This window comes from Chaetomium globosum, genomic scaffold, assembly GCF_000143365.1.
Source record: "Chaetomium globosum CBS 148.51 scaffold_6 genomic scaffold, whole genome shotgun sequence".
NCBI lineage: Eukaryota > Fungi > Ascomycota > Sordariomycetes > Sordariales > Chaetomiaceae > Chaetomium > Chaetomium globosum.
This window is the reverse complement of record NT_165981.1, coordinates 1,916,655-1,944,167: the sequence shown is the minus strand read 5'-3', so window position 1 is coordinate 1,944,167 and position 27,513 is coordinate 1,916,655. Positions and strand designations below refer to the sequence as shown.

The window sequence follows — 27,513 nt, the reverse complement described above, 5'->3', positions numbered from 1 at the left end:
GGGGGGGGGGGAAGGTATGTGGGTTGGGAGAGGAGGCCGGGTGGTTGCCGGTTGGGAATACCCTTCTGGACGGTTGATATTTGAGGGGAAATTGTGCGCTAGATCTATACTTTTAGTTCTCGCTGCAGTATCCAGAACGTCTACTTGAGAATTTTTATTCCCTTTTCGGAAGTCTTGTAGCTAGTGTAACCAGGCTATTCACAGTTGACTGTTTCTTGTCTAGAAGTCAAGTTAAAGTGTGTTACAGCCCCATGAAAATCCCTCCACATTTTTTAGCCGCTCCACCCCAACCCACATTTCATCTCATGCAGGCCTTTCTCACACACACATTTCACCTACACCAACATAATACCTCCCATCAACAGTATTATCTATCCGAAAGCCACCCCAAGATGGCCTCCGCCGACATCGACGTCGACACCGTCGACATAGACCTCTTCCAAGACCCAGAGGATTACTACCCCCCAACCCCGCCCCCCACAACCCAGACCTACACCACCACCAAAGGCGACATCATCACCCTTCACCTCGTAGGCCGTAAGCAAAAAAACAACTAATTCAAATAAACTGCTCTTCCCGCAAGCCGATCCTTCTCACTACCTTTTCCCCTTTTCACAACAACAACCTCCTGAACCCCCTGAACCCCTTTATCCCCACCGCCACCCTCCCCCCCCCCCCCAAAAAAAAAACCCCCAAAAAAACCACCTCACTAACCCCCCCCCTCTCCATCCACCAGACTCCCCACCGAAGGCCACCACCCTTGGAACGGTTCGCGGGTGATGGCCACGCACTTCGAGAGGCACCCCTCCCTCGTACAGGGAAGGACCGTCCTTGAGATGGGCCCGGGAGCGGGCCTGCCGTCCAACGTGGGGGCGTGCCTGGGCGCGCGGCGGGTGGTGGTGACGGATATCTCGGACCCGGATCTGCTGGAGACGATGTGGCGGAATGTGAGGGGGTGTGAGCTCCTTCCTCGGAGCGGGGGGAGGAGGGGGATAAAGAGCTGCCCATTGTGGCGGAGGGGTTGGGTTTGGGGGGCGGATCCGGGGAGGGTGTTGGGGTATCTTGGTGAGGGTGAGAGGGGGGAGGGGTTTGATGTGTTGGTTTTGGCGGATCTGTTGTTCCCGGCATTCGGAGCACAGGAAATATGCTGCGCCACGGTGCGGCAGACGCTCAAGAAGAGTAAGGAGAGCAAGGCGTTTGTGGTGTTTACGAGTTATAGGCCGTGGCTCCAACATAAGGACTTGGCGTTTTTCGATGTGGCGCGGGAAGAGGGGTGGGTGGTGGAGAAGGTGCTAGAGAAAAAGATGGACAGGCCGCTGTTTGAGAAGGATCCAGGGGATGAGGAGATCCTCAAGACGGTGACGGGGTGGGAGCTGCGATGGCCTGAGGAGGCTCTAGAGGAAGGCGACAGGCCATGAAGATACGGGCAATGGTGTCCGGAGAACAAGCAACAAAAGAATTATCATTACAGCTATATAGCTTGGGTATCACGTAGCGTTTCCAATACGCTCTCAAACAACGGCCATGGGACTAGGCACAGTCCAGCTCAGCGATGATATATTTCAGTTCACCACCTGACGCAGACTTGGTGGCCTGCTCGAGTACATTGGCGGCTGCTCCGGGGCACGCCATCCATCCGACACGAGGTATCCGTACCTCTCGAGTCCAAGAGACGATGTCGTCTCCACAGAGGCCCGGCTTCGCAGCTCTTGAGACGGTGTGGTACGCCCGGCGTAATCTTGATCATCCTGAGCCGGCTCAGGGATGACGGAGTGATATGAAGGTGGCGGCGAAGGTCGTCGTTGGTGCATCGCTGATGCACGAGCCTCTTCACGCACTGGACCCTGAATCACTCCCTGCTCGATGTCACCGGCCGGCAAAACCTTGGTGATCACTGTTTGAAACGATCGCTTTGCACGCCAGGCGGTGGCAAGAGCAGTGACAAGATGCGAGAGGCTGCCGAGGCATGAGTCAATGAGACCAAGGCGTAAGATGTCGGGATACGCACACGATGAGACCTCCTAATCCAAAAATCACATCGAGAGACTGGCAGACAGTACGGTGGCTCATGTGGTGATGAAGGCCACCGTAGCTAAGATTCATCACCTCGCGCAAGTCGAAGTCTACAATGGCGTCAGCGGAACAGCCCCGACAAGATGGGGCCGGCACAACGTACCACCCCTTGGGGGGGGACTGTGACAATAGCCCTCGTGAGCGGTGTCCAACGTGCATAGCGTGTTGAGCAGGGCCACCATGGCGCACCCGTCACCGAAGACGGCACCCAAACCGGTGAAGGGTCGCTTTGTCGCCCTCAGGAGACGGAGTAGCCAAGGGACGATGAGAACACCGGCGTGGTAGATCAAGCTTATAGAAGCCTAGATGGCGAGTCAGACATGTATTGCCTTGTCATACACCAGTCGTCCGTTGTCTGACCGTACCTGCATCCGAGCCCAGCGCATCATCCGTTGCGCATGACGTATCTCGTGCGGCGATTGCTGCCAGGGTCCATCCTCGTGGAAGTAACTCGATCTCTGGAAGCCGTGAAGCGCGAAATACGCAAAGGCAAAATAAGCAAACTGGAGAAACCTGAGCACCGTCAAGAAGAGAGCAGGCCAGTCCCGGGGTCGCCGGCTGCATTTCTCATTGATGTTGGTGCCATCTACGGCATCCGCAACCTCGTCGTCGTCGTCGCCCGGGATAGACCTGGGGCGAAGCCTGAAGAAGAGGGTGCATCTGTGCATCTTGGACGCCGGCGCGTTTGGCGCGACAAACACCAAAGCACGGAGCCTCGAATCAGTGTTTGTGTGCCTGGGTGTGCTGTGTGCTTGGATGGAAATACACTGCCTCACGCCGATTAACAGTTGGACTCAGTTGCCAGCTTGGGAATCAGCAGATTGGCCAGTGTTAAGAGTCACCAGAGTCAGTTTCTCAGCCGCTCCTGCTTTTGGTCAACACTCTGTCCTGGACCCACCAGCCAATTACCGGGTGACTTATGTCGTTGACTGGCCCATTAGAGGCAGGGGCGCGGGGCTGTGCCCCCTGGCAGCCGCCAAAAGTCACGCCAATTTGCCCGGGAAGTGCCGATGACGCGTCCTCTCGTGTCCTTTGTCAGAAGGTGGGGCAGAACTCACCAAGTGCGACCTCTTTCAACAAGCTCTTTTCCCCTCGAGGATGCCCTTTCTGCCCTGAAAAAGAAATCTCTCTTAAGCGATGTCATGAAACATGATTACCTCCTTGTTCTGAAGGTCCTATCTTCGCGACCATTCAAAAGAGTTTGGCGCCGAGCCAGGCACACACCGTGTCCTCCCTGTGTAACTCACGGCTTGTTCTGTTGCTGGGATCTGGCGCCCAACGAGGAGCCGTGATGCCGCCGTTCAAGCCCCGCTTATCCCCGTGCTCCGGCTGGCGTGCTGGCCCCGTTTTGGTGGGAGACCGCTCGAAACGGCTTGGGAAGCGATCTTGCCAGCGTCGGGAGGCACAGGGACACAGCCCCAGCCTCCCGCCCATCTTATCAGCTCTGCAGCTGCAGAAGAGGAAAATACCACCCGACGAAGAGGTCCGAAGGAATTGCATGATTGCTCACTCAGCCGCTGTCCTGTCGTCTTCTCCTTGATTTTTTTTTTCACGTTTCTTCCACCACGGGCTCATTGACTGGTATCAATCCTCCATTGATAATTATAGTTTTAACCTTGAAACTCCTTCGCGCCTCTTCCCAGTGGAAGCTGGCAACAGTCCATACTCAGCAATGGGTTGGGACTTAACACAATGGGTGGCCTTCACCCGTTCCGCGCAGATCGTGGGCTCGTTGGCCGCCGTCGGTTCGCACGGTTACTTGACCGTCCGGGTCAAAGAGTCCACACACGGTCTGACAAAAGAGATAATGGTGCTTGAGATGATGGTATTCTCACAATTCCTTGACAATCTGCTGTCACACTGGCGAACTGACTTCTTGCCAGGCCTGCCTCATTCTCGGCTACTCCATCCTAGCCCTCGTCGTTCAGCAAACCGGCCGACGATCAAAAAAGACAGGTTGGCTAATCGCCTCTGTTGTTTTCGACGTGTTGATGGTCGCTGTGCTACTCGGCATTATAAGCGTCCTAGGCCGGGGCGGGCTGCCGCTACACTGTGGTGGCCTGACCCGGAAGGACGACTTCACTATGATCCCCGAGATTGGCTTCGATACCGTCGGCTTTAGTGATGAAAGCTATGGCCGACGGGGCGAGCTCGACAAGTTCTGCTCGTTCGAATTTCCGTACTTCGCCATTGCGAATATCCTCATGTCCGTCCCCGTTCGGCCTCCCTAGGCGAAGCCCGACTGACCACAATATAGTTTCACTTACATGTTCACCGTCACTGCGACCATCATTCGCATCTTGGAACAGAAGTACTACACCAGGAATACCAAGGTTAACGAGCTGCTCGAATCGCTGGAGCGGGCCGAGGACATCAACTTGAAGCTTATGGACTCCCCATCTCTGCACAACGAGTCGGCCCTCGCATGAACCTACCGCCGCCCCCGAGCGAAGGCATCCTCACGCGCAACACATCCCTCCGCAGCAATTTCACAGCCGCGACTTCGGTAGCCGCCTCGCACGCTGACGCTCCCGGCCGCCCTTCGATCCCGCGCCGCCCCATCGGCCAAGCCCCGCCCGTCCCCAGACGACCCATACCCCCCACGTCGCCCACCTCCTCCCGCTCCGCAGACCCGGGGGCAGGCTTTGTACCCGTTCCCCTGGACGACGACGACAGCGCGGAAGCAGCCCTCGTATCCGACGGCATGCGACCACCAAACGCGAGGCCTTCTTCCACCAACGCAATTCGTTCGCGCGACCAACCCCCAGACATCCCGCCCCCATTCCCACGGGATGCCCATGCTCTCCGAAAGAAGACCAAGTCCCGCCGACGCCCGCCCTCGTGTCAGAACGGCATGCGGCCCGGGCGACCACACGGCTCCCGCTCCTACCACCCGAGTCAACCGGCGCATGTCGGGCCACGGCGGCGACAACGAGATGCGGCTGAGCGGCTATGTCAAGGGGGCAGACGCGGGCGCAAGGATATGAAGGATTTCCGGGGCGGTACTGAACTGGTCTTGCTTTGTCCGGAACCTCCGTTATTTCATGGGGCAACGGCGTAAAATTGGGGGGGTTGTGGAGCGGTAAGCTTCGGATTGGGCGTTAATGATACCACATCGCATTGTTTGGCGTTTTCTTGGGGACACGGGGATTTTAGCTATTGAGGAATGGTCGTTATATCGGGGTTTTTTTTTGGGGGGGGGGGGAGGGAAGTATTGGGATATTGGCTTCTGGACTGTACAAATGTGTCTGCCTAGATAGCGCAGAGAAGTATGCTTACTACGTATTTCTTAATCATAAGTCATACATATCTTATAAGCTCTCGCATTCACCCAGGTCCATCCAGACCGCAGCATATAAAAGAGATAATGGTAATAATAGTAAAAATCGACTACGAAACCGTAGGATACACACGAGAAAGCCCCATCTTTAGTGCCGATGTGGCCACTGCCGTCCTGGCATAAGGAAGTCATTATCATCCAGGCAAGATACTCACACCAGAAAAACACCAGTCGATATCCCATCAGGCTTGCCCGAAACCCACCAATAAACCCATCCAGAAACACCCAATCCAACCCTTTTTTCCTCATTTCAAATATCCCAAACCCCTTACTCCCTATCTATCTATCCCAAACCACAACCCCCCAAACCCTACCACCGCCTCCCATAAACCTCATGCTCCTTCCTCGGCGGCTTCCCCCTCCTCACCATCCCCCCCACATCACCCGTCACCACCCTATCCCTCCCCGGCCCATGTGGGTCATCATCACCATCCTCCGCCAGCGCCGACCTCGCATCGTGCTTGAACAGCTCGAGGATCTCCTGCAATCCCAGCTTCAGCTGGCCCTTGTTCTTGCGGGAGCCGCCCTCGAGGGTGGCCTCGGCGAGGCGGCGCTTCTTGTCCTGCAGGGCGAGGATGCGGGCCTCGACGGTGTCGGCGACGGTGAGCTTGTAGACGACGACGTCGACCGTCTGGGTGAGGCGGTGCACGCGGTCGATGGCCTGCTCCTCGACGAAGGGGTTCCAGAAGGGCTCGACGATGACCACGCGCGTCGCGGCCGTCAGGTTGAGGCCTAGCGAGCCGCATTTCAGGGAGCATAGGAGGATGCGTGTGTGTGGGTCGGTGCGGAGCGCGCGGAGGGCGGCCTCGCGCGCGTCGTTGGGCATCTTGCCGTCGTAGCGGACTGCTTTGAGCCCTGGTTGGGCGCGGAGGAAGGGCTCGACGAGGTCGAGCATGGAGGTGAATTGGGAGAAGACGATGAATTTGTGGACGGAGGCTTCTTTGCGTAGGATGGAGAGGAGCTCGCGGATTTTGGCCGACGTCATGACGCTGTTGCTGCTGCTGCCGGTGCCGATGCTATGCCGAGTGGGGTTTGGGGCCGTTGCGTTGGCTGTGGTGGGCGCTCCGTGCGTTTGACTTCAAGATCGTCATCGTCATCGGAGTCGGATCCGGAGAGGAGTTCGGATTCGGAGATACCCGAGTAGTCCGCCTCGTTATCCTGGGTGGGGGCGGCCTCGGAGATGGCCTGTGAGCGCAGCTTAGACACTGACACAAATGTCTCATCATCTGAATCGGTCTCGGAGCCTGATGCAGAGTGGTCACCCTCTGGTCCCTCTTCGTCCTTGACAATGAAGCTATCGAGTTGACTCTCATCTTCTTCTTCTGAGGAATGGTCGGAATCGTCAGAGGCGATATCCTCGCCACCACCCTCTGCGTTTTCATCTTCCTCGCCGCCGGCCTTACCCAGCCGCAAGGAACCACGCTCGTCCTCACCAACCAGCCAGCTCCCCTCCATCTCTTCCTCGTCGTCATCGCTATCGGTGATGATCTTGCGGCCTTTGGGCTTCCGCTTGGCCATCTCCTCGATCTTGATTTCCTCCTTCACGAACGCTGATTCTCCTGTTCTCCTTCTTTGGCTTCTTTCGGCTCGGGCTCTCGTTGTTGACTTTTCTGCAAGGCACTCAACACACTCAGTGCAGCCGCGTGGAACCCGCGGCCACTCTCCTTCTTACTCAGATCGTTCAGACACACATCACACTGCTTCGTCTGGATGCCCATTGCCACCAAAGGCATTCGGCTAGATCATCCAGGTCGTCTGCAGCGCTCGGTTTCGGCTGCGGCGCGGTATCGGCATTCAGCGCCTCGCTGTCCTTCTCGAGCTTCGTCTCGGACAACCGCGGGTGGTTGCACGCCTGACGTAGGCGCAGCAGCAGCACGAGAGCATTGGCGTAGTTGACCTTGCCCTTCATCATCTTCTCGAGACTTTTGTCGGCACGCGCCTCCAGCTTGTCGTAGAACTCGCGCTCGGCTTCGGAAAACTCGGCCTCGACTGTGACCACTTTGCGCTGCGTCACCTTGAAGGTGGGTTTTGGTACGTCTGTTTCGTCCCGGCCTTCCTCCTTGGCCTTGGCCACAGCCGCGTCAAGCGCTTTCTTCCCGCCTGCCACAAGGGCACCTTCTTCCTTCAGGATATCCTTGGTCCGCCGCTTCATGAAGCACTGGAGGAGGGTATGCAACCGCCGGATGGCGATGTGGCCTTTGCCACTTTTCAGTGGTCCATCGATTTTGGCTCTCCACTCGGCCAGGTCGTCGTACGGTGATATCCGGAGGAAATGGACGAGTGACTGGAGCTCGTCGAGGTTGTTCTGCATTGGCGTGCCGGTGAGACACCAGCGGTACTCAGAGCGGAGAGCACAGCATGCTTTGGTCGCCTTGGCGTTGCGGTTCTTGATGCTATGGGCCTCATCTAGGATGACCCGGAACCAGTGGATGCCAAAACAGCCCACCTGAGGCGACCTTGTGGGGTCGGAATGGCTGTTCCCGTGCTCGGACACCAAGATCTGATAAGTGGTAATGACCACGTCGTACTTGGCCAACATCTTGGGGTCTTTTGTCCGCTGGGGTCCGTGGTGGACGCAGACTCGGAGTTCGTGGTCCTTGGTCACTTTCTCCTTGATCTCAGCCTCCCACTGGCGGATGAGCGCAAGCGGCGCAACCACAAGTGTTGCCTTCTTCACCTGATCAAAATGCTTCTTCCACCCTTTCTCGTCAGGTTTAGGCATCGTGTTGCTGACGATCAGGGAGATGCTTTGCAGCGTCTTTCCGAGGCCCATGTCATCGGCCAGGATACCACCATTGGTCACCTTTCCTTTTCTTTTGTGCGCCAATTTCTCGCCCACGCATCCATCGCACTCCTTTCTACTTGGTGAGGAAGAAGCTTGACTTTGATGCCCTCCTGTGTACTCATCCTCGATCGTCTCTTTCTTTGGCTTGTCACCCTCAGGCTTGGTACCCTCGACCTCCTCCTCCTCCTCCTCTCCATCCTCCATGCTGCCCTCGAGCATAGCCTTCAAATCTGCCGCAGCCTTGGTGGGGGTCGGTGTAGAAAACCTGATCCCCAAACGACCCGGCAGGCTGGGTGTACTGGTACGCTGGCTGAGCGTCTTCGCTCAGGGAACTAAACATTTGGAGTGCTGGCCCCTTTTTGGTCTCCGCTTTTGGTTTCAAAGGACCTGAACTCTTATACATGTCGGTGTGAAACTCGGGCCGGGTCCTACGCTGGATGAACATGGGGTTGGGCTTGTCATTTTGCTGGCCAAACCGCGATGCCAGTTTTGTGGGATGACCAAAGCTCGGCGTGGGTGTTGCAGCTGCGGGGGTCCGGATGGTTGGTATCGGGCTGTCTGTCAGATCGACAACACTGTGATTTGGTCTGCTGGTTTGTTTCTGCGGTGTTTGAGCTGCCGGGTCCAGCGACATGTTGGTTGCCTGTGAGCTGAGGTACTCGAGGTCGTCATCACTAAACGATTCCTTTCGCAATCGCGCCATGTTATCTGACTCAAAACCGCCAAGAGAAGTGTTGGAGGACTTCGGAGGGGACGAAGACGAGTACGTGATGGTCGTCGACTGGACCAAGTCGTAAAAGCTCTGCCTCAACTCTGCCCGGGACCTCCGTGGTGTACTGTTGCTCGATTTACTCGATCTTTCACTACTTGCGTTGCTCGCCCGGAAGAAGGCTGGTTTGTCGTCGGATGCGAGATTGTTTTGGGGTTGGATTGCGAAGCTAGAGCCCGGCTTTCTGGGTATGTTGATTTCCGTCAGTGTTTACCCTTGCCGTGAGGTGTAAGCTGTTAGCAGGCAGGGGAAATCGCATACCGCATCGATGACTCCAGGTTCGCAGTAACAATATGCTGTCGTTTGTGGGGCTATCGCCAGCTGCCAGATGTGCCAGATCCTGTAGATTGTTGCAAAGGCGCGGTCGCGGGGGACTTCCTGATAGCGCTTCGGTGGGCCTCGCTCTGTTTACTAACTGACCAATTTGAATGGGCTCCAAGGCAACCAAGCAATCACTCATTACCCCGCACTCAGCGGTGCGGCCCTAACCCTGGATGGAAGTGAACAGCAGACAACATTGTCAATTAACGTTAACTACCAACCTCATCCATAACTCAAGGATACAAATATCTCAATTCAGTGAACAAACAGGAGATGTAATAACCCCGCCGACCGGTCGAGAGGCCACCCTTCTTTTCGACGGCAAGACGGCGGCGCTGACGGCAATTCGGGCAGGGGTCCCCCAAGGCTCACCCCTTTCCCCAGTTCTCTTCATCCTCTACATTTCCTCACTATACAAGCAGCTAAAAGACGAGCACCCTCACTTGGCTATAACAGGGTTTGCGGATGACACCAACCTTCTAGTATTTGGTCGAAACCCCGAAGCCAATGTCCGGCAACTAGAGGCGGCGTTCTGGAAACGTGTATACGATGGGCGGACAGTCGGGGGATGAAGTTCGCCCCGGAAAAGAGCGAACTGATCCATTTCAACAAAGGGTGACGGCAGTGGACCGAACAAGTAAACCTTGCCAACCCAGGGGGAGGCACCAGCCCCGTTAACAGAAGGGTCTGCCAGGTTCCTGGGAGTCTGGGTTGGACTGGAAACTCAACTGGAAGGCCCACCTGGTGGCGGTGGTGAAGAAGCTGAGGACCCAGAGCTATGCCCTGTCGAGGATCGTGGCAAAGACATGGGGAATGGGGCTAGCCAAAGCGCGAGAAGTGTACACAAAGTGCATCCGGTCGGCGCTGGCCTATGGCGCATCATCGTTTCACATCCCCACGGATGTGGGAGGCGAGCCGGCAAAGAAAGGCATCACTAAGGCCCTCGGGAAGGCCCAGAACAAGAGCTTGCGGATTGTGGCGGGAGCCTTTAAGTCTACCCCCAATCCGTAACCTCGAGACAGAGACATGGGTACCACCATTGGGACTTGTACCTAAACAAACGGCTTGCAGATTTCGAAAACCGACTCCAACGACCCGATCTGGACGACGGTCGAGGCGGCAAGAAGACGGCGGCGAGCGTTGTCCTCACCGCCTGCCGCAAGATACAGCAGAGACTTAGCTCGAGGAGGGGCAACAAGGGCCGACCGCGAACCTTGGGACCTCAAGGGCCTACGGCGGTGGAGAGAGCCGCGGGAACGGTCATGCGCTGGACGGGGGGAACCGTTGATACGAACAGGGTAGTAGAAGAGGCTTGGAAAGCGAGGTGGTTAAAGGAACGGGACGGCAGGGCAATCACCAGGCCGGCGGACGACTTTGACCATCAGCAGGAGACGCTATTCCGGAACGAAACCCTGAGGAGGCACGACGGTCTCAGCAAGGCAAAGAGCTCACTTATGATTCAAATCCGGACGGGAGCAATAGGCTTACGGGACTTCTTGTTTACACGGGGAGTCCCGGAGGTTCTGACTCCTGCCTGCGAGTGTGGCGAGAGACGAGAGACTGCCGAACACCTAGTAGTGTGGTGTTTGGCCCCACCGTTGACTAGAAGATGGGAAAGAACTGGAATTCGGACACGACGGGACTTTTACTCTGTTCTACACGGCATCAATCCCACGACTGCACGGCTCGCGAGGAGAGTTCTCGACTGGCTGATGGACTCGGGGAAGCTGCCGATGTACAACTTAGCTAGGAGACTCGAGCTGGAAGCGGCGGCCTGAAGCGCCCCCGTTCGGAGGCCAGGAGGCCTCCTCTCTTTGTATACGCAGACTCACCAGAACGCATCGTTCCTTGATTGTTGGTATGGGTTTTTCACCCGGCCCGGGAGGGCACGGTTTTTCTGTACACTAAATAGCTGAGGGTCCGGCACGCCCTAGGGCATAGCGGAGTATGAATAATAATAATAACATATATATAAACGCATTAAAAAAAGCGTCCTATCACCAGACCAATGTCCAGCACTGGTGTCGGTGGTGCACCGTTTTTGACAACGAGGCCCTGCGGCATCCAGTCGCTCCCTCGAGAACTCTGGAGGATTAGGCCCGTAAATGAAACGAAGCGTTCCTCCTTCGTTTTCTCAATGTGCATTGTATATCGAGAAAACTCATCATTGGAGCTTCGCTTCAATCACTGGTTACGGGACAGGTAGAAACTATCTTTGCGGTGGGCTCCCTCCCCTTCTCATAATTCGCAGAAATAGGCATAACCACGAAACAGGGCAAGGCCAGACGATCGATAGCATCAGGGAGGGATACAGCGTCTCCTTTAATATCCTGCTTCTCTATGTCGAGCTCCAGCGGGCCGGCTTTCTGGGAGGCCGCGGCTTGCCACGGCTTGCCACGCCTCCTCAACCGCCGGGGTGACCTCGAGATTCCATGTTCCTCGCCATGTGATGCTCCGACCGCCTTTGTTGAGGCCACGGTGGCGATATACAAACGCACAGGCGTTGTCCACTCTCCCATTCCACAGCATCAGGGTACGCAGACTGGGCATTCGCAGCGCCGTAGCGGCAGCGCTGGATAGTAGGGCCGAGATTTCGTCGGGGTTTCCCGTGGGGTGTAGCAATGCCGATGTCAGGGCCAGTGACTGTAGGTGTTCCCAAGTCCAGGTTTGCAAACAGGCCCCAAAGAAGTCCTCAGCGTTAATCATGTACGCCACCGAAAGCTGCTCAAGGCTGAGGCTTCTGGAGGCAAAGGCTGCGCCGATACGAGGATCGACGTCGTGGAAACTGACGGGGGGTAGAGCCCCCAGCAGGAGTAACCAGTAACGGCGTGGATTCTGTCGTCGGGGTCTTCAAAAACGGATAGTGGCTTCAAATCGTAATATCGTATGTTGTCATCAAGGCGCCGGCGTAAAATCTGTTCCAATCTCTCTCGGGCTCGTAGACCATGTACTCCAAGTGGCCGAGCTTGTGGAGCAGACTTCGTAGTTGCAGAGGCTGGAGCCGGTGTTGGAGTTGTCTACCGAGGGTGAGCCGAGTGACGACGTCCACTCGAGGAAGTTCGGTTGGAAACCGCAGGCCGATAGATGACAACGGGTGCAACCTGCCCTGTTTCCGTGGCGGTGTCTCCTTTCGGGGATTCATCTTGAACCAGCGGTCCGAGTTGCTAGGTGAATGATGTGCCTTGAGCTCCAACTCTAGGCTTTTCTGTGTCACTAACGTCCAGCCGCTGAGAATAGAAAACAGCTTCCAGAGGCCTTCTCTAATGATGGACAAATTCCGCGTTTCCTCCGCTTCCCAACCAGTCCTGAAGCAACGTGGGCAATTGCAGAGGCCCGCCATATTGAGTGAGATATACGAGATGAGGTGTTGCCGCCGAACTGAAACGCGTTCGAAATCGTCCAGACATGCTGCGTGCAGGTGTAGGCGGCGGAAGTTTTCCTTCTCGATAACAAACTGCCATTCTTGGCAGACGACCCCGCGGATGAAGACCAGCCGGGATGCCTTTCCTTTATGATGATCTCGAGAATTAGGAGACTGATCTCTAGGGGTAGAGTCGCCCAGTATGAACGTGCCTGTTCTGCCGAATTTTGAAGAATCATTGCATGTCGTCTCGTCGTGCTGTGTCTGTCCGCCATGGCGATGATTAGTGACTAGGTAAACGGGAAGTAATATTCATTACTTTAATTTGGAGAGAGAGAAAAAAGATTGGTTATGGTAGCCCGTCATAATATTCGTCACCGCTAAGTAATCGTCGTCATGACATGTGATATGATAACACCGTGTACATATGTGGCCAGTTCGCTGGCTATACAACCAGGACATAGATTTCGCCGATGAACCTCTCATAGGACATATCTGAAGTAGGGGTTCTCCATATCTGTCAAGTCTTGAAACGCCAGCTTCGCTCGCTCCGGCTGGTCCTCGGGCACCGTTGACTTCTTCTTGTTTGCTGTTGTTAATACGACGTAGAGGGTGGCCGATGCTACAATGCATATTATGTAGCTATCACGAATGTTAACAGGTACCAAGGTAAGTGGACAGGGAGGCAGAGGAACATACCAAATGATCAATCCTAGCCACAGCTCGGGGTAGTGCTGTGGCCTTGTCTGCGATTTGACAAGCTGTGGCCCAACAATATTCCCCACGCAGTATGCAGCGAAGATGGTGGCGGCCATGAAGCTCTTCTTAGTGTGACCCGCCACGTTGGACATTCCAACCGTGATGATGAGGCTGACCGTCCCGCCGAAGAAGCCGGTAATGGAATAGCCAACGACCGGTGCCGCGGCCCGGTACGACCACTCGCTCTTCCAGATGATGGCGCAGCCTGCGATGACGGGCAGACATGTCAAGATGAGCATGATGAGGCGGATGTTGGGGATTTTAGACCCCAAGTACCCCGTCACGAGGATGACGATGAAGCAGAGTGCCCCAAGTGGGAACTGAAACACAATCGAATGCAAGGTGTTCCAGCCGAATGTCGACACGATGAGTGGGCCGAAGCCGCTGACCGCACCGTTCATGGTATACCTGTCAATCCCACGTTAGAATCACGCCATCACGAACAGGAAAAAAGGGGGGGGGGCAACATACGCCGACGCCATCATGACAAAGATCAAATATGTCTTGACATCCAACAACGACTCCTTCACCTGGCCCATCTTGATGCTCGTACACCGCACCCCGGTCTGGCTGTACCGGAGCCTCTCCACGGCCGCAAACCGTTCCTCCTCGGTCAAGAACCAGGCCGTGACGGGCGAGTTTGGCATGGCAAAGCAAAACAAGCCAAACACCACCGTCAACACCCCTGCCAACAAATAAATATACTGCCAGCTCCTCAGCCCACCCCCCTGGATCTGCGCAAACCCATAATTCAGCGCCCCCCCAATGATGGTAAACAGCCCCGTGCTGCTAAACCACCAACTCTGCCTTAGACTCTGCTCCTTCTGCGTATAAAACCCCGACACAATGCACATAAACCCCGTAGGGACAATACTCTCCACAAACCCCAGAAAAAACCTCTGGACATACAGGCCCTGGTACGAGGTGACGGCGGCGGTGAGCATGCAGATGGCGGCCCAGAGCAGGACGATGGCGCCGAGGACGCGGCCGATGTCGAAGCGCTGCAGCGCGAAGGACATGGGATACAGGCCCGCCAGCATGCCGAAGTAGAAGAGCGACGTCGCCCACGAGAGCCGCGACGTGTCGACCGTAGGTGGCGTTGTCGACGCGTCCGTGACCGTCAGGGAGAGGTCGGCGGTCATGCCGAAGAGCACGGCCGAGCCGAGGATCGCTTTGTCGTAGTAGACGATGCCATCTGGAAGGGGGGGTTAGTGGGGGGTTCGAAGATGTAGGAGTGGGGTCTTACAGCCAAAGATCATGGCGGGAATTAGGAACCAGTCTATCTTGCGGACTGCTCGCGCAACGACCACGGGGTCAACGGTATGCTCTTGCTCGCCGACCATGGCGATTGCTTCATCCTTGGCGGCCACATCTCTCTCATGCTTCTCATGACCGCTCGGTGCGGGCGGTGCCGCTTCGACGTCTCGGTTCATGGTCGGGTTGTTCTTCTCAGTTGCCATGACGTTGATTGAACGGGCGAGCCTGTAGATTTTTGGCTCACCTCCGATGTTGATTACGCCTCGTCGCTGGGCTGAAAAATATTTGTTCGCGATGCTCCGGTATCGCATACACTAATGGCCATCCCGCCCGGGATTGGGGGCGTGGGGGTTGGACCGTGATGCCAACCTTCAAAACTTAGCTTTTACTCAACCAACATATATACCCTTTAGGTTAGAAAAGCTAACCCCGTCAATCATCGCGTCCTTTATTGAGCGAAGCAAATCGAATGGAAAGCAGATGATGCCCGAGCTTTTCGTTGCCGATGATAACCGTGTCTGCCAAGGGAACGAAAAGGCTGGGATGATGCCATCATGGAATGTAAAAGTTAGGTAGATTGTCATTTTTTTCTCTCAAAGTCCACCTATTTGTTCTATTCCTCGGCCTCCCTCGGAAAAGAGTCAGTGTAAGGGTCAAAACCCATACGACGTTTCGCCTCACTCCTCATCCGCCAGTGCGCTTCACCGTGTAACCCTGTTGTTGAGGTCTCCTCCAAGAAGAATGTGAGAATGTGGTCGGGGATCGCCAAGTGGGAGGTCTGCTGAAATTCTTGCAGACTGGTGAGCCGGACTAACATCTCCAGGAGCGAAAGTGACGATATAATGGACCCAAAAGGTGACCTTGACACGTACGTGTCCGCTATGTTTTCGCGATGTTTGTTGAGGTCGGCTGTACCGTGGCTGTGGAGGTCCTGGGAAGGTGAGTCGGACCGTATCGAGATGCGCTGGATTTGAGAAGCGAGGTTGGAGTTCACCGAGAGCCCTTCGTGCGGCACTTGAGCCTTACTGGGTGAGGTGGTCTGGTTTATCTTTTCGCCACCACTGTCCGCATCCTCCCCTAAGCTCTCATCGTCGTCGTCTTCTTCGACGTCATCGTCGTCTATATATACCTCCAGAGCCAACCATTCAGAGTCCAGGTGCGGAGGTAGGGATGTTGCTCGAGCGCTGTCCTGGCTGGCTGGTGACTTGGCAGAATGTTCAGTCTCTTCCCATAACTGCCGGTCTACGTCGTCCTGGTCATCAGACTCAGATGATTCGTCGGCGGGATCAAACTGTGACCCATGGTGTTCCTTTTTGTCTGGGTCGTCGAACCACTCTTGCCGCATCCTGATCGGACACTTGGCGTTGACATCCCTCTTCAAGAGGAGGATCGGGTTATTTTCCCCTTCGTCATTGTGTCCGATGTTGAGAATTCTTCCAGTATCCGTGTAGAAGATCTTGGAAATCTGATGGATCGGAATGGACTCCCGGATGCCAGCCATTGGCATGTCATCATAGGGCTGAGATTTTGGCCCTTCCCCCTCGTGAAGCCTCCCGTCGTCCAAGTCCTCGATGACCTCCAGGTGGTATGAATATCCATCGGAGGGCCCAGGCAGCGGAATTGCTGTTTTCCGCGAGACGGTGCCAGCAAGGTGCGAGTCATGGAAGCTGTCTGGCTGGTACCCCTGAGCAGAATCAAATACCCAGCTGGCAGGAACCCGGCAAAGTCGCACTCGAGCTTTATGCATAACCTCCTGCCATATGGGTTTCCGTTCGCCTTCCCCAATGCCATAAGGGGCTTCTCGAGGAGCATGGTGCTCCGAATTTGACTCAACTTGAGAATGGCCAAGGAACAACATGTAGAGGGAGAGTGTGAAAGAAGGCCCGACCTGGATGGGCCGATGGGGGTCCGCGACGAAGTGGGCATCTGCAAAGGAGAGCAGGGCACTAGCCTGCATCATCCTAGAAGGTGAGATGCCGGGGGTCATGGCGGTGGACATCTTCTCGCCCGAGACTGTGATGGCGAACTGAAGAAGCGGTATATCCCGGTCGATTCGTGCGAGAAGGTCCTTAATGTCCTTGATGATGAGCAACAGTTCGGCATGGCGCTCTTCCGATATACGGCCACCATGGGCCCTCGGATTTGCACCATGAGCTTCTTCCTCAGTCGTGGTGGCCGCATTGTGTAGCCGCTTTCCAAGGCGGACGATTTCTCGGTGGAGGGATTTGGCGAGGGGCACCGCTGATTCTAAGAATACGTTCCCTCGGCTGGATCTGCAAATGGGTCGGGTCAGTATTGCTGCCTATTGACTGAGTGACTCATTTTGGGTCACCGTACTTGAACTCAATCAAGTCGAGAGCAGGAGAGAGGATCTATTGGGATCTAGTTTAGCCGATATCGAATAGGCAGGTCGGGAGGTAGGTAGTAGAGATGTGGGATCGGGCCGGCAAAGCATACCTTGATTTTGTTGTCCAGGAGCTTCTGCAGTGCCTTAAACTCAGAGCGGACGGCTTTGTCATTGATTGATTTCAGTAGCCTTGAGCATTGCTGCACCGCGTAACGGGATGTGAGGGCGATCCCGGATCGGACAGCGAAGTTGAAGGTCTGAACTCCAAGAGTCTGCAAGAGTGCATCCATGTTCACTCAGCACGTCCATTCTGGTGTTGGAGTTTGGGCATAATGTAAAATATTAACGAGTGAAAACAAACATGGAGGCGGTGGCTTTGTTGACCGATGGACAAACTGGGACTGGGCCCTCCCGTTTGAATGCCTTGTTCTAGCGCCTTGTTCGTGTGCACCCGACCTGATGAAAGCCACTCTCCCTGCCTAAACCTCACCAAGGTCTCTGGTCTCAGATAGGCTGGATTGTTAGGCATCCAGGCACCCTGGTGGGTGCGTTGGCTGCCGTGCAGCTTCGCACTGTGCATAGGGCTGTTCTCGAAGGCCCCAATTAACCTCTCTTGGCCGCTGAGATTGACAAGGATTAGGCGGGGGCAGACCGTGTGTCGCACGTCTCCCCACCGTACAGCCAAAACCCTCTTTCCCCGCCAGCATGAATGGTGGGGCAACAACAAATCTTCTTTCATTCTGCCGTCACTGAAAGTCACTGAAAGTCGCTAGAAGAGGTACCGTCGAGTCACCGCGCTGTGTATCAACCGGTAAGGGCAATATACTCTGTTTAGAGATACGTGACAATTGAAGCTACTTTCTGCTTGGCAAAACAGTCACGCCAGTTCGTCATCCTCCACCTCAGACATATCCCCCAGCTTCGTTTATTTGACTTGTCATTCTTCGCCCTTCGACTAACACTTATCTCGCAATTCCAGACACCCGAAAACGCACGAGTCCCTAGACCAAATTATATACGGCGCTTCGACGAGATGTCCAACGTCCAGGATTCATGGGAGGACGACCCGGCTGCTCAGGATGAGAACTTGGCCCGCCAGGCCCAGCAGCAGATGAATATCGGCGCTCAGCAGGCCCAAGCTGGCTTCCGGGTTGGTGCCGCCTCTTTCCAGCCCACGGCCCAGACTTTTCAGCCGGGCCAAGCCCAAGGGTTTGGCGGGGCTGGTGGTTATGGGCAATATCAGCAGCAACAGTACTATGGCGGCCAGGGGTATTACCCGCAATACGGCGGCCAACAGGCTTTCGGACAGTATGGTCAACAGCATCCGCAACAGGGCTACGGCGGTGTCTATGGGCAGGGCCAGGGTGGATACAACCAACACCAGCAATACGGTAAGACTATGTCACTCACCCCTATGTCTCGGAACGAATGCTTATGATGGTGATAGGTCAGTGGCAAGGCTACCAGCAGCAGCCCCAGCAAAGTCAAGCGCAACAACAGGCCCCGAAGCCGGCACCCACGATTGTGAAGCGTCCAACTGATACGCCCGCCGCGGGGGATGCGCCAAAGCCGACCGTTGCGAAGGAGGGTGGCGCGAAGGTTTTAAGCATTGGCGGCGACGCACCGAAGCCCAAGGCTAAGGTCCTGTCCATCGGCGCGACCGCCCCGGCCAAGGAGGAGACCAAGAAGGAGGAGACCAAAAAAGAGGGGGCTAAGAAGGAGGGCACCGCGGAGGCTGCTGCTAAAGTCACAGCGGCCAAGGCGATCGACAAGGCGGATTCCAAGGCAGCTAGCGGCAAGACTTCGCCCACGCCATCCTCGGGGCGATCCAGCCCGTCTCGTGGAGGAGCCGCCAAAGCGGCCCGCGATGCTGACGCTGTTGAGAAGGAGCAAACCGCCGACGTGGACGAGGACACACTCAAGGAAATTTACGGCAAGGAGCACGTCAACATCATCTTCATCGGCCACGTCGATGCCGGCAAGAGTACACTTGGCGGCTCCATCCTGTACGCCACGGGAATGGTGGACCAGCGGACGCTCGACAAGTACAAGAGGGAAGCCAAGGAGATGGGCCGTGAGACGTGGTATCTGTCGTGGGCTCTGGATTCGACCAACGAAGAGCGCGCCAAGGGTAAGACGGTTGAGGTCGGCCGCGGCTTCTTCGAGACGGATAAGCGGAAGTACAGTATCCTCGACGCTCCTGGTCACAAGACCTACGTGCCTCATATGATTGGCGGTGCTTCGCAAGCCGATGTCGGCATTCTGGTCATCAGTGCGCGGAAGGGCGAGTACGAGACAGGTTTCGAAAAGGGCGGCCAAACCCGCGAGCACGCTATGCTGGCCAAGACTCAGGGAGTGAACAAGCTGGTGGTGGTTATCAACAAGATGGACGACCCGACGGTCAACTGGTCCCACGAGCGCTACACCGAGTGCACCAGCAAGTTGCAGCAATTCTTGAAGGGCACAGGGTACAACGTCAAGACAGACGTCTTTTTCATGCCCATCGCGGCGCAGCAGACCATGGGCATCAAGGACCGCGTGCCTAAGGACAAGTGCCCGTGGTATGACGGACCATCGCTTCTAGAGTACCTCGATGGCATGCAGGCCCTCGAGCGCAAGGTCAACGCGCCGTTCATGATGGCTATAGCCAGCAAGTATCGTGATATGGGCACTATGGTTGAAGGCAAGATTGAGGCGGGCGTGGTCAAGAAGGGCATGACCGTGATCATGATGCCCAACAAGCAGACAGTCGATATTGCTGCTGCTTACGGCGAGACCGAAGATGAAGTGGCCATTGCTCAATGCGGTGACCAAGTGCGCCTTCGTCTCCGCGGCATCGAAGAAGAAGAGATCACACCCGGCTTCGTCCTCTGCTCACCTAAGCGTCTGGTGAACAACGTGTCCCAATTCGAGGCGCAAATCCGGATCTTGGACTTGAAGAGCATTCTCAGTGCTGGCTTTAATTGCGTCTTGCACGTCCATGCCGCCATCGAGGAGGTCACGTTCGCTTCGCTGCTCCACAAGCTTCAGAAGGGCACCAACAGAAAGAGCAAGCTCCCTCCATCACACGCCAAGAAGGGTGATAGCATTATTGCTATCCTGCAGGTGACAGGTGGTGCTGGGTCCGTCTGTGTGGAAAGGTTTGAGGACTACCCCCAGATGGGTCGTTTCACCCTGCGCGACCAGGTAAGTCAACACTTTCGAGTATGCCTAGCACAAGCACAGCTGACGTTTTGTGTAGGGTCAAACCATTGCTATTGGCAAGATCACCAGACTCATCACCGATGCTTAAGGAATGACCAAGTCGGAGCTGGCATGAGGCATGAGGCAATCCGAAGCCTGTTTATAGATCTACCCGGTGATGATTTGCGCCCGGTGTTTTTATTTTTATTTTATTTCTTCCCCAATGTAGTTTCCCGTAGTAGATGCTTCCGGAAAAATGGGTTATGTCAACTGATACCATGCCCTTTGGCAAAGTGGGGAGAAACCAACTCGCTTTGTATCTTCGCTGTGATTTCCATCTTGTGAGAGGACCATTCCGTGGTTACCATGCTCTCACCACCAAGCCAATTGCCTTCCAGAAGAGACTATTACAAAAATTACGGAAAGAACATCTTCAAGATCAGCTCCAGCCTGGAAGCGGCCGCTGGACTGAACGTCAAGCGGGGCCAAGGCGGGGCAATCAACCGAAGCCTAACCTCGATCGTGACAACGACGACAGCGCCAGGTTCTCGTATCAACCTGAAATTGTGCCTCAAAAGACAACAGGTGAGTCAATTAAACAACATGACAAATGTTTTCCCCCCATGACTTCTCGCTTTCCATACTGGAAACGTACTTTGAAGAATGTATCATAGTTAAGTCAAAGAACCCCGCGCTAACTGAACTTTTCCAGGTCAAACCACCACTTAACTACCACCGTCCTTTCTGTCATCCCATCCAAATTTGAGGCAGCTCACGGCGCAGTTTTGTCTTACACCCACAATAACACAACATCTCTTTTTGGATACGAGCCGAGGCCAGCATGGAAGCTCCAGTTCCTAACCCCGCTCCTCCCAAGAGCGTGGAGGACCTCTTTTCCGTCAAGGGCATCGTCGCCCTCATCACTGGAGGTGGCACAGGTAAGCTGCCCCTTTTCTCTCCCATTACCTACCACCCTAGGAAAAAAAAAGAAGAAAAAAAGAAAAGAAAAGCCAGAGAAAAAGAACCCCCCCAAGAACCCCAACTAACCCACCCCCCCTCTCCCCCCCAAACCAGGCATCGGCCTCATGATGGCGCGCGCCCTCGCCCTCGCCGGCGCCAAGCGCGTGTACATTGTCGGACGGCGCGTGGACGTGCTCCAGGCGGCGGCGAGCTCCATCAACCGGCCGTCGGTGGTCGTGCCGTTGTACTGCGACGTAACGTCGCGCGTGAGCCTGGAGAGTGTGGTGTCGGTCGTCGAGACCGACGTCGGCCACCTGCACCTGCTGGTGTGCAACGCCGGGGTCGGCGGCCCCCAGGTGCGTCCGCCCGTGCCGGGGCTGACGGCGCTGGAGGAGTGGCGCGACGAGCAGATGGCGGTGCGGTGCGAGGATTTTAATGCGACGTTCGCGGTGAATAGTACGAGCGTGTGGTTCACGGCGATGGCGTTTTTGAAGTTGTTGGATGAGGGGAATAAGAGGGAGGGGTGGGGGGGGAAGGGGGAGGGGGTTAGTAGTCAGGTCGTGGTTACCAGCAGTATTGCTGGGTTCAATAAGAGCGCGCCGGGGGGTTGGGCGTATGGGCCGAGCAAGGCGGCGGCGACGCATATTGCTAAGTCGCTGAGCGTGGTGTTGCCGACGTGGGGGATTCGGTGAGTGTTTTTTTTTTTTTTTTTTTTTGTTCTCTCCCTTTTTTTACTGCTTCGTGGGTATGGGGAACTGTTGCTGACGAAGCTGTCGACAAAAAGAGCCAACTGCATTTGCCCTGGCTGTGAGTATCCCTCCCACTGTAACCGGACGAAATGTGCTGGTGGCTAACGGCATTCAGTGTTCCCGAGCGAGATGGCGGCTCCCATTGTTCAGGCGTCCGGCGGCTCCATGACAGGCGAGAATAGCACGATTCGCCTGGACAAATCCATGGTTCCGCTCGGCCGCATGGGCGATGAAACCGACATGACTGGCCAGATCTTGTATCTTGCCTCGCGGGCGGGCGCGTACCTGAACGGGAACACCATTGTGGTTGATGGTGGACGGCTGGGTACGTTCCCCAGTACGGGGTACTGAAAAGTGAAGAGCTTGTGGCTGTGATAGAGAGTTGAGTGGGAGTGTTGTTGTATATGGTTCTGGAGCTCTGTGTGCGCGAGGATGACTCCTGACACTACAACCTACATATGACTAGATTTCACAAGCATTGATATTCTATGTCCCCGTCTCCTGTGTGATTCCTCCTCCATAGTTTATTTCAAGGACTGGAAGTAACCGAAGCGAGCACTCATCAGAAAGTGAAGCAACAACAACATTGAACAAGTACCCAGTAGGTACATGTAGATAACCTAGCTACCTGAGTGTAGTGGAGGCATTGGGTTGTTGGGGTTGGTTTATACGAAAAAGAGATACTGTTTTGGATTCAGAGAAATGAGGCCGGAGTTATCTGCAAGTTGAATACCCATTGCCATATTGTTGAAGTGTTGGAGTGTTAGTGTCGGGCACAGCAACCGTCTCTTTCTCTTTATTTGGCTAACTAAACTCGTCAAGCACATTAGGTATATAATCCACCATCAGCCTTTCGAGTTCCAAAGTCATAAACAGAGATTATGTATAGAGTTAGTCTAAAATGTACATACTATTCTTTACACAATGTGACAATCTAGGCTTTGGTGGAAGCTATTTCGGCTCGCCCTCGTTCACAGCAATGATGAGGTTGTTGCGTCTTGGCAGTTGCCCCCTGTTGGCTCCCCTGCGCTTGGGTGATGTGGGGCAGACAGGGCCCCATCGACGATTATCGCCTTGTGAGATCACATGACGTCACTTAAGGCTTTGTTGACCCTCCTTCTCCACTGAAACTCGATCATTTGTGTTGAGGATTGAATTCAATCCCACAATTCAATGCTGCAGACTAGGATATCAATGAAAAATCTGCTTCAGCTGTTGAGATGCTTCAAAGAAACCGCCCGGCGCGGACTGGACAGCAGCTTATCGATAGTGAAACAGCGAAGCATTGACCCCGCAATGGTGCAGCTGCCCGGGGTCGGCAGTGTGTTTTCGGTGGTATGGGAGCATGGGAATGGAGTCAGACCCACTCTGTCTGACGGCGTGTAAGTCGAGGCCATCGTCAAAAGGGTGGTTCGAGATGAAACCCGGTGGTTTGGTATCAGATGCTTTCGCGACAACAGCCACCCTCTGATACATACAAAACCCTCCGTGCAGATGAGAGATAAGGATGATCGGCTGCACTATGCAACGAGATCTGATCAACCCAGGCGATGGCGGGGTAGAAACAACACCACCCATTCCAAGTTACGGGAAGTCCAGGCGACAACGCTGACCAGCATACCAAGGGGGTTGCTCTATGTGTGCAGCCATGCAGGAACCCCCCAACTCAGATTTGGCGGATTGTCGCGATCCGGCAACTCTGGGTTGGCCAATATCATTAGGAGAGAGGGGTAGGTCGGCAAGAACAGGAACTGAAGCTCCCTTCCTGTCCCCCTCCTTCAGCTACCCTCCAAGTTCCCCTCACGTTTGACGCTGTCCTACCCACTCACGAGTGATCCCGTTCCAGAGATGGATGCGTTGGGGTTGATGCGTCCTGTTCTGTGCCTTTCTTTGATGAAGAATGACTTAAAACGGACCTTAACCAAACCAAGGCAAGACCATTCTCGGATTTGAAGATGGAGAGTCATGAAGAAAGTTGATGGCGTCAACAAGCGTCACAAAACTGGCACCGGCTTCAGAATTTGACTCAGAATTGCCTCCCGAGTAATATCAATAACCCCGCTCTCGATGTGTCTGCGTGTGCATCCATCCAGCCGTCAAGGAATATGCCAGTGGCACGGCGCGGGAGAGAAGGTACATCGAAGGACATCAAAGGACTTCGTGTGGCTCGCCAGCAGGTAAAAACGGACGGGAAGCGAGTTGCATCCCTTTTCGTCGATGCTGCACCCCGCGTATCCTTTCCACAGCATTGTGTGGATGGACACGTCTGGTTGGAACGGTTACCAGAAAAGCATGTGCAGTACTGGCAGAATACCTTGGATGTGAGGAGTACGCGACCCCTCACACCACACATGAGACGAACCTGCTGTAATTGCCCGGGATGTCAGTCAAGTAATAGGTCAGGTCACTTGCCATAAATATCCAAGCAGGGACGCTTGACGTCCACGGGTCTGTGACGACCGACTTGCACTTTCTTGACCTCAGCCAACTCCATCCTTTGTTTGAATCCCTTTCTTTCCTCCCAACACACTACTCCTAGAATCGAGCTCCTGCTTTCCTGCATTATCGCATCTCCCAAACACAATAAAAATTGACCGAAAAGAATCCCATATTCCCTACCGCCGTTATCTACTGCTATCGTTTGGCCGGCCGACAACCGATCTGGGCACGCGACCCCGCAAACACCCGAGAGCTGCCACAGCGCCCCAACTGGGTACACCTATTGTAGCGGGCGACCGAAGCATTCCCGCGGACATACGCACGCCATTTTCTAAGACAAAACGACCGAGTGCCTCACGGTTCAGCTTCTTTTACAAGAGTAGGTTTTCGGTGCTCCATTTTCTTCTTAATTGATCCCAGCTTGGAGGGATGTGAGTGATCCCTGGATTTGGCTGAGAAGCCTTCCGTTCCCCATTCCCGCATTCCTGGCTGGAGAATCGGGGGACCCCACATGCGGACGCCCCATTGCCGAAGCGGCCTTCCAGAACACAAGGGGCGCCAAATGACGAGCTTCCACCCCGCCGTGTGCAGCCGGGCCTCCTGCATTTTCCGATGTTTTATCCCGAATTGGTCCCCCAGGCCGCGTCAAAGTCATCGGCTCCAGTCGTCCGTGTCGACCACCCGCCCGGCTTGCCGACGGTTACCGGGAGATCGGCTTGGCGAACATCAGTGGGGAAAGCACCCTGGCCTGTTTACTCTCCTGGGACGTTTGACGGCATCGATGTCGGCTTAGCTCCCCGGACTGAGAGCTGGAGAGGTTCCGGTTTCATTGGTCTTAGCTGGTGGATGGAACCCACCTCCGAAACCCGACGATAAGAGCGAACAGCGGGCTAACAATGTAATCGCGACTTTGTAGGGTGCGAGACCCGGGCGTGTTGAGGATCACCAAGTCAGGGGCTATAAAATTGTTGGGGGTTGGGCTTGTGGAACGGCCAAAGCGGTCAGCAATCCTCGTCACCTAGACGCCTATTAGTTTCAAACACCCGCGTTGCCATGTCCAACTCGATCAAACAGGCGGCTGAAGCAGCACGTTCTAGGGGAAACGAAATGATGGGCACGGCCAAGAGTGTCAGGAGCGACGGCGTCGCCGTCGCTAATGACTTCCTGCACACACCCTTCATGCGGGCCGCCCTGCCCTTTATCAATGGCGGGCTCAGCGGCATGGTCGCCACTACGGTGATCCAGCCCGTGGACATGGTCAAGGTTCGCATCCAGCTGGCAGGCGAGGGCAAGGCCGGCGGGCCAAAGCCGACGCCGCTCTCCGTCACCCGCGAGATCCTCGCGAGCGGAAAGGCCCTCGACCTATACACAGGCCTCTCAGCCGGCCTTCTCCGACAAGCCGTATACACCACCGCCCGCCTCGGCTTCTTCGATACCTTCATGATTAGCCTCACATCCCGTGCTAAGGCCAAGGGCCAAAGTATAGGCTTCGCCGAGCGCGCGACAGCGGGCCTCACGGCGGGCGGGTTGGCGGCCATGATCGGCAACCCGGCGGATCTCGCGCTGATCCGCATGCAGAGCGACGGGCTCAAGCCGCTCGCCGAGCGCAAGAACTACAAATCGGTCATCGACGCGCTGGGGTCCATTGCGAAGAGCGAGGGCGTCGGGGCGCTGTGGGCGGGAGCGGCGCCGACGGTGGTGCGCGCCATGGCGCTCAACTTTGGGCAGCTCGCCTTCTTCAGCGAGGCCAAGGCCCAGCTCAAGACGCGCACCAACTGGTCCACAAACGGCGTCACCCTGAGCGCGAGCGCCATCGCCGGCTTCTTCGCCAGCTTCTTCTCGCTGCCCTTCGACTTCGTCAAGACCCGCCTGCAGAAGCAGTCCCGGGGCCCCGACGGGAAGCTGCCGTACAACGGGATGGCCGATTGCTTCGCCAAGGTCGCTAAGCAGGAGGGCGTCATGCGCTTCTATCGCGGGTTCGGAACATACTACGTGCGCATCGCGCCGCATGCGTGAGTGCTCCCTTCATCGCTTCTGCGGAGGGTTTAATGCTGACAGTCCACTCTGCTTTGTAGGATGGTGACATTGATCGTGGCGGATTATCTTGGGTTCCTCACTCGGTAGGCCATTTGAACCTTGAACGAGTTTCCATGGTTTGGTCGGTCGGTGTGCTGCATTACTGAGTGTTCCTTCTCTTTTCTGTCTCTGGTGTTTGGGTACGCTTGGTTGATGAGAATGATTTCCTTTTGGGTGGTTTGGCTGTCAGTATACCACGGGCCTTGCGAGACGAGACAGTACATAGTCTAGCAGTGCTGGTTGTCCGGAGAGATGTATTCCTTATTCCGCATTATTATTCCCTGTGTTCGTTTTGGAGCAGAAGCATCACAGAAATACAATCGGGAAATCGATTAGGTGCCTTGCATTTAATTGGCAACCGGTCGGTTTTTCGGTTGATCGTTCTTCCGCTTAGTGAGGTATTGGCTCGGTGACCTCGCAGCCCGGCCCGGTGCCTGCGAGAGGCTCGTGATTAAAGGCCTAAAATTACCGGACAGCGCAAAATGCCCGGACGTAACAGCGAACGTATACAACAGTTGTTAGTGCAAAAGTAGAACCTACCTTACTTTACTACATCAAAACGGGGAGATAAATACTAGAGTTCTATGCAAAAGTTGGTCTTTCTAACCTTAAGCGTCTATACCTATCTAGTTTTAAAACTAAATTTACATTGATAGGGAGAGAGAAATCTGTAAATTTGTGCTTTAACTGAGGTACCTGTTCTTGGAAAATTACTTCACTTACACGCAGCCTTAGTGGCTCAGCATTCGGACAATAAAGAATACACTTTCGTTTGCATCTCAACAACCATTTTAATGTATTTGATTTCGAGACCAAATATAGAAGACTGAGACTGAGGAGACCAACTCTTATATAGATGTTTAATACTCGACTCGTTGTTTGGTCCAATGAACAAAGATTCTCGCTTTTCACTTCCAGCTTGTTTTGTATGCCTTGAATTTAAATCACCTGACCACGAGGCGACGGCAAGGCTGAAAGGCCACTGGAAACCAGAAACAATTGTGGTTGGACCGACCACATAACTATCGAAACCAGCAATTTTGGACAATCCCCCGTTTCCCCTTGTTTATTGAAAATGTGATTGGGGCCTGGCC

General features: G+C 55.1%; 11 protein-coding genes across 11 annotated transcripts; 5 read left to right on the top strand and 6 right to left on the bottom strand.

Annotated features, from left to right (window-relative positions):
* Positions 1 to 836: 836 nt before the first annotated feature.
* CHGG_08963 (uncharacterized protein) lies at positions 837 to 1,418 on the top strand (the record flags this gene model as incomplete). Its single annotated transcript, XM_001226889.1, has 1 exon — positions 837 to 1,418. One exon carries the CDS (start codon positions 837 to 839, stop codon positions 1,416 to 1,418), a length of 582 nt encoding a protein of 193 aa, XP_001226890.1.
* A 144-nt stretch (positions 1,419 to 1,562) lies between these two features.
* Positions 1,563 to 2,741, bottom strand: CHGG_08962 (uncharacterized protein; the record flags this gene model as incomplete). Its single annotated transcript, XM_001226888.1, has 3 exons — positions 1,563 to 1,894; positions 2,177 to 2,375; positions 2,439 to 2,741. 3 exons carry the CDS (start codon positions 2,739 to 2,741, stop codon positions 1,563 to 1,565), a joined length of 834 nt encoding a protein of 277 aa, XP_001226889.1.
* A 1,377-nt stretch (positions 2,742 to 4,118) lies between these two features.
* Positions 4,119 to 4,845, bottom strand: CHGG_08961 (uncharacterized protein; the record flags this gene model as incomplete). Its single annotated transcript, XM_001226887.1, has 2 exons — positions 4,119 to 4,315; positions 4,509 to 4,845. 2 exons carry the CDS (start codon positions 4,843 to 4,845, stop codon positions 4,119 to 4,121), a joined length of 534 nt encoding a protein of 177 aa, XP_001226888.1.
* An 878-nt stretch (positions 4,846 to 5,723) lies between these two features.
* CHGG_08960 (uncharacterized protein) lies at positions 5,724 to 8,901 on the bottom strand (the record flags this gene model as incomplete). The annotated part of the gene is made up of 4 exons (XM_001226886.1): positions 5,724 to 6,463; positions 6,550 to 7,023; positions 7,112 to 8,438; positions 8,770 to 8,901. The coding sequence occupies 4 exons, from the start codon at positions 8,899 to 8,901 to the stop codon at positions 5,724 to 5,726; spliced, it is 2,673 nt and encodes an 890-aa protein (XP_001226887.1).
* A 1,413-nt stretch (positions 8,902 to 10,314) lies between these two features.
* On the top strand, positions 10,315 to 11,066 carry CHGG_08959 (uncharacterized protein; the record flags this gene model as incomplete). Its single annotated transcript, XM_001226885.1, has 2 exons — positions 10,315 to 10,318; positions 10,405 to 11,066. The coding sequence occupies 2 exons, from the start codon at positions 10,315 to 10,317 to the stop codon at positions 11,064 to 11,066; spliced, it is 666 nt and encodes a 221-aa protein (XP_001226886.1).
* A 1,091-nt stretch (positions 11,067 to 12,157) lies between these two features.
* CHGG_08958 (uncharacterized protein) lies at positions 12,158 to 12,628 on the bottom strand (the record flags this gene model as incomplete). The annotated part of the gene is made up of 1 exon (XM_001226884.1): positions 12,158 to 12,628. One exon carries the CDS (start codon positions 12,626 to 12,628, stop codon positions 12,158 to 12,160), a length of 471 nt encoding a protein of 156 aa, XP_001226885.1.
* Positions 12,629 to 13,131: 503 nt separating this feature from the next.
* Positions 13,132 to 14,841, bottom strand: CHGG_08957 (uncharacterized protein; the record flags this gene model as incomplete). The annotated part of the gene is made up of 4 exons (XM_001226883.1): positions 13,132 to 13,291; positions 13,349 to 13,816; positions 13,880 to 14,603; positions 14,655 to 14,841. 4 exons carry the CDS (start codon positions 14,839 to 14,841, stop codon positions 13,132 to 13,134), a joined length of 1,539 nt encoding a protein of 512 aa, XP_001226884.1.
* A 437-nt stretch (positions 14,842 to 15,278) lies between these two features.
* Positions 15,279 to 17,302, bottom strand: CHGG_08956 (uncharacterized protein; the record flags this gene model as incomplete). Its single annotated transcript, XM_001226882.1, has 3 exons — positions 15,279 to 16,938; positions 17,003 to 17,037; positions 17,123 to 17,302. 3 exons carry the CDS (start codon positions 17,300 to 17,302, stop codon positions 15,279 to 15,281), a joined length of 1,875 nt encoding a protein of 624 aa, XP_001226883.1.
* Positions 17,303 to 18,045: 743 nt separating this feature from the next.
* CHGG_08955 (uncharacterized protein) lies at positions 18,046 to 20,304 on the top strand (the record flags this gene model as incomplete). Its single annotated transcript, XM_001226881.1, has 3 exons — positions 18,046 to 18,403; positions 18,460 to 20,198; positions 20,254 to 20,304. The coding sequence occupies 3 exons, from the start codon at positions 18,046 to 18,048 to the stop codon at positions 20,302 to 20,304; spliced, it is 2,148 nt and encodes a 715-aa protein (XP_001226882.1).
* A 732-nt stretch (positions 20,305 to 21,036) lies between these two features.
* On the top strand, positions 21,037 to 22,994 carry CHGG_08954 (uncharacterized protein; the record flags this gene model as incomplete). Its single annotated transcript, XM_001226880.1, has 5 exons — positions 21,037 to 21,133; positions 21,270 to 21,843; positions 21,940 to 21,962; positions 22,020 to 22,229; positions 22,843 to 22,994. 5 exons carry the CDS (start codon positions 21,037 to 21,039, stop codon positions 22,992 to 22,994), a joined length of 1,056 nt encoding a protein of 351 aa, XP_001226881.1.
* Positions 22,995 to 25,396: 2,402 nt separating this feature from the next.
* On the top strand, positions 25,397 to 26,359 carry CHGG_08953 (uncharacterized protein; the record flags this gene model as incomplete). Its single annotated transcript, XM_001226879.1, has 1 exon — positions 25,397 to 26,359. The coding sequence occupies one exon, from the start codon at positions 25,397 to 25,399 to the stop codon at positions 26,357 to 26,359; it is 963 nt and encodes a 320-aa protein (XP_001226880.1).
* Between the last annotated feature and the right edge of the window lie 1,154 nt (positions 26,360 to 27,513).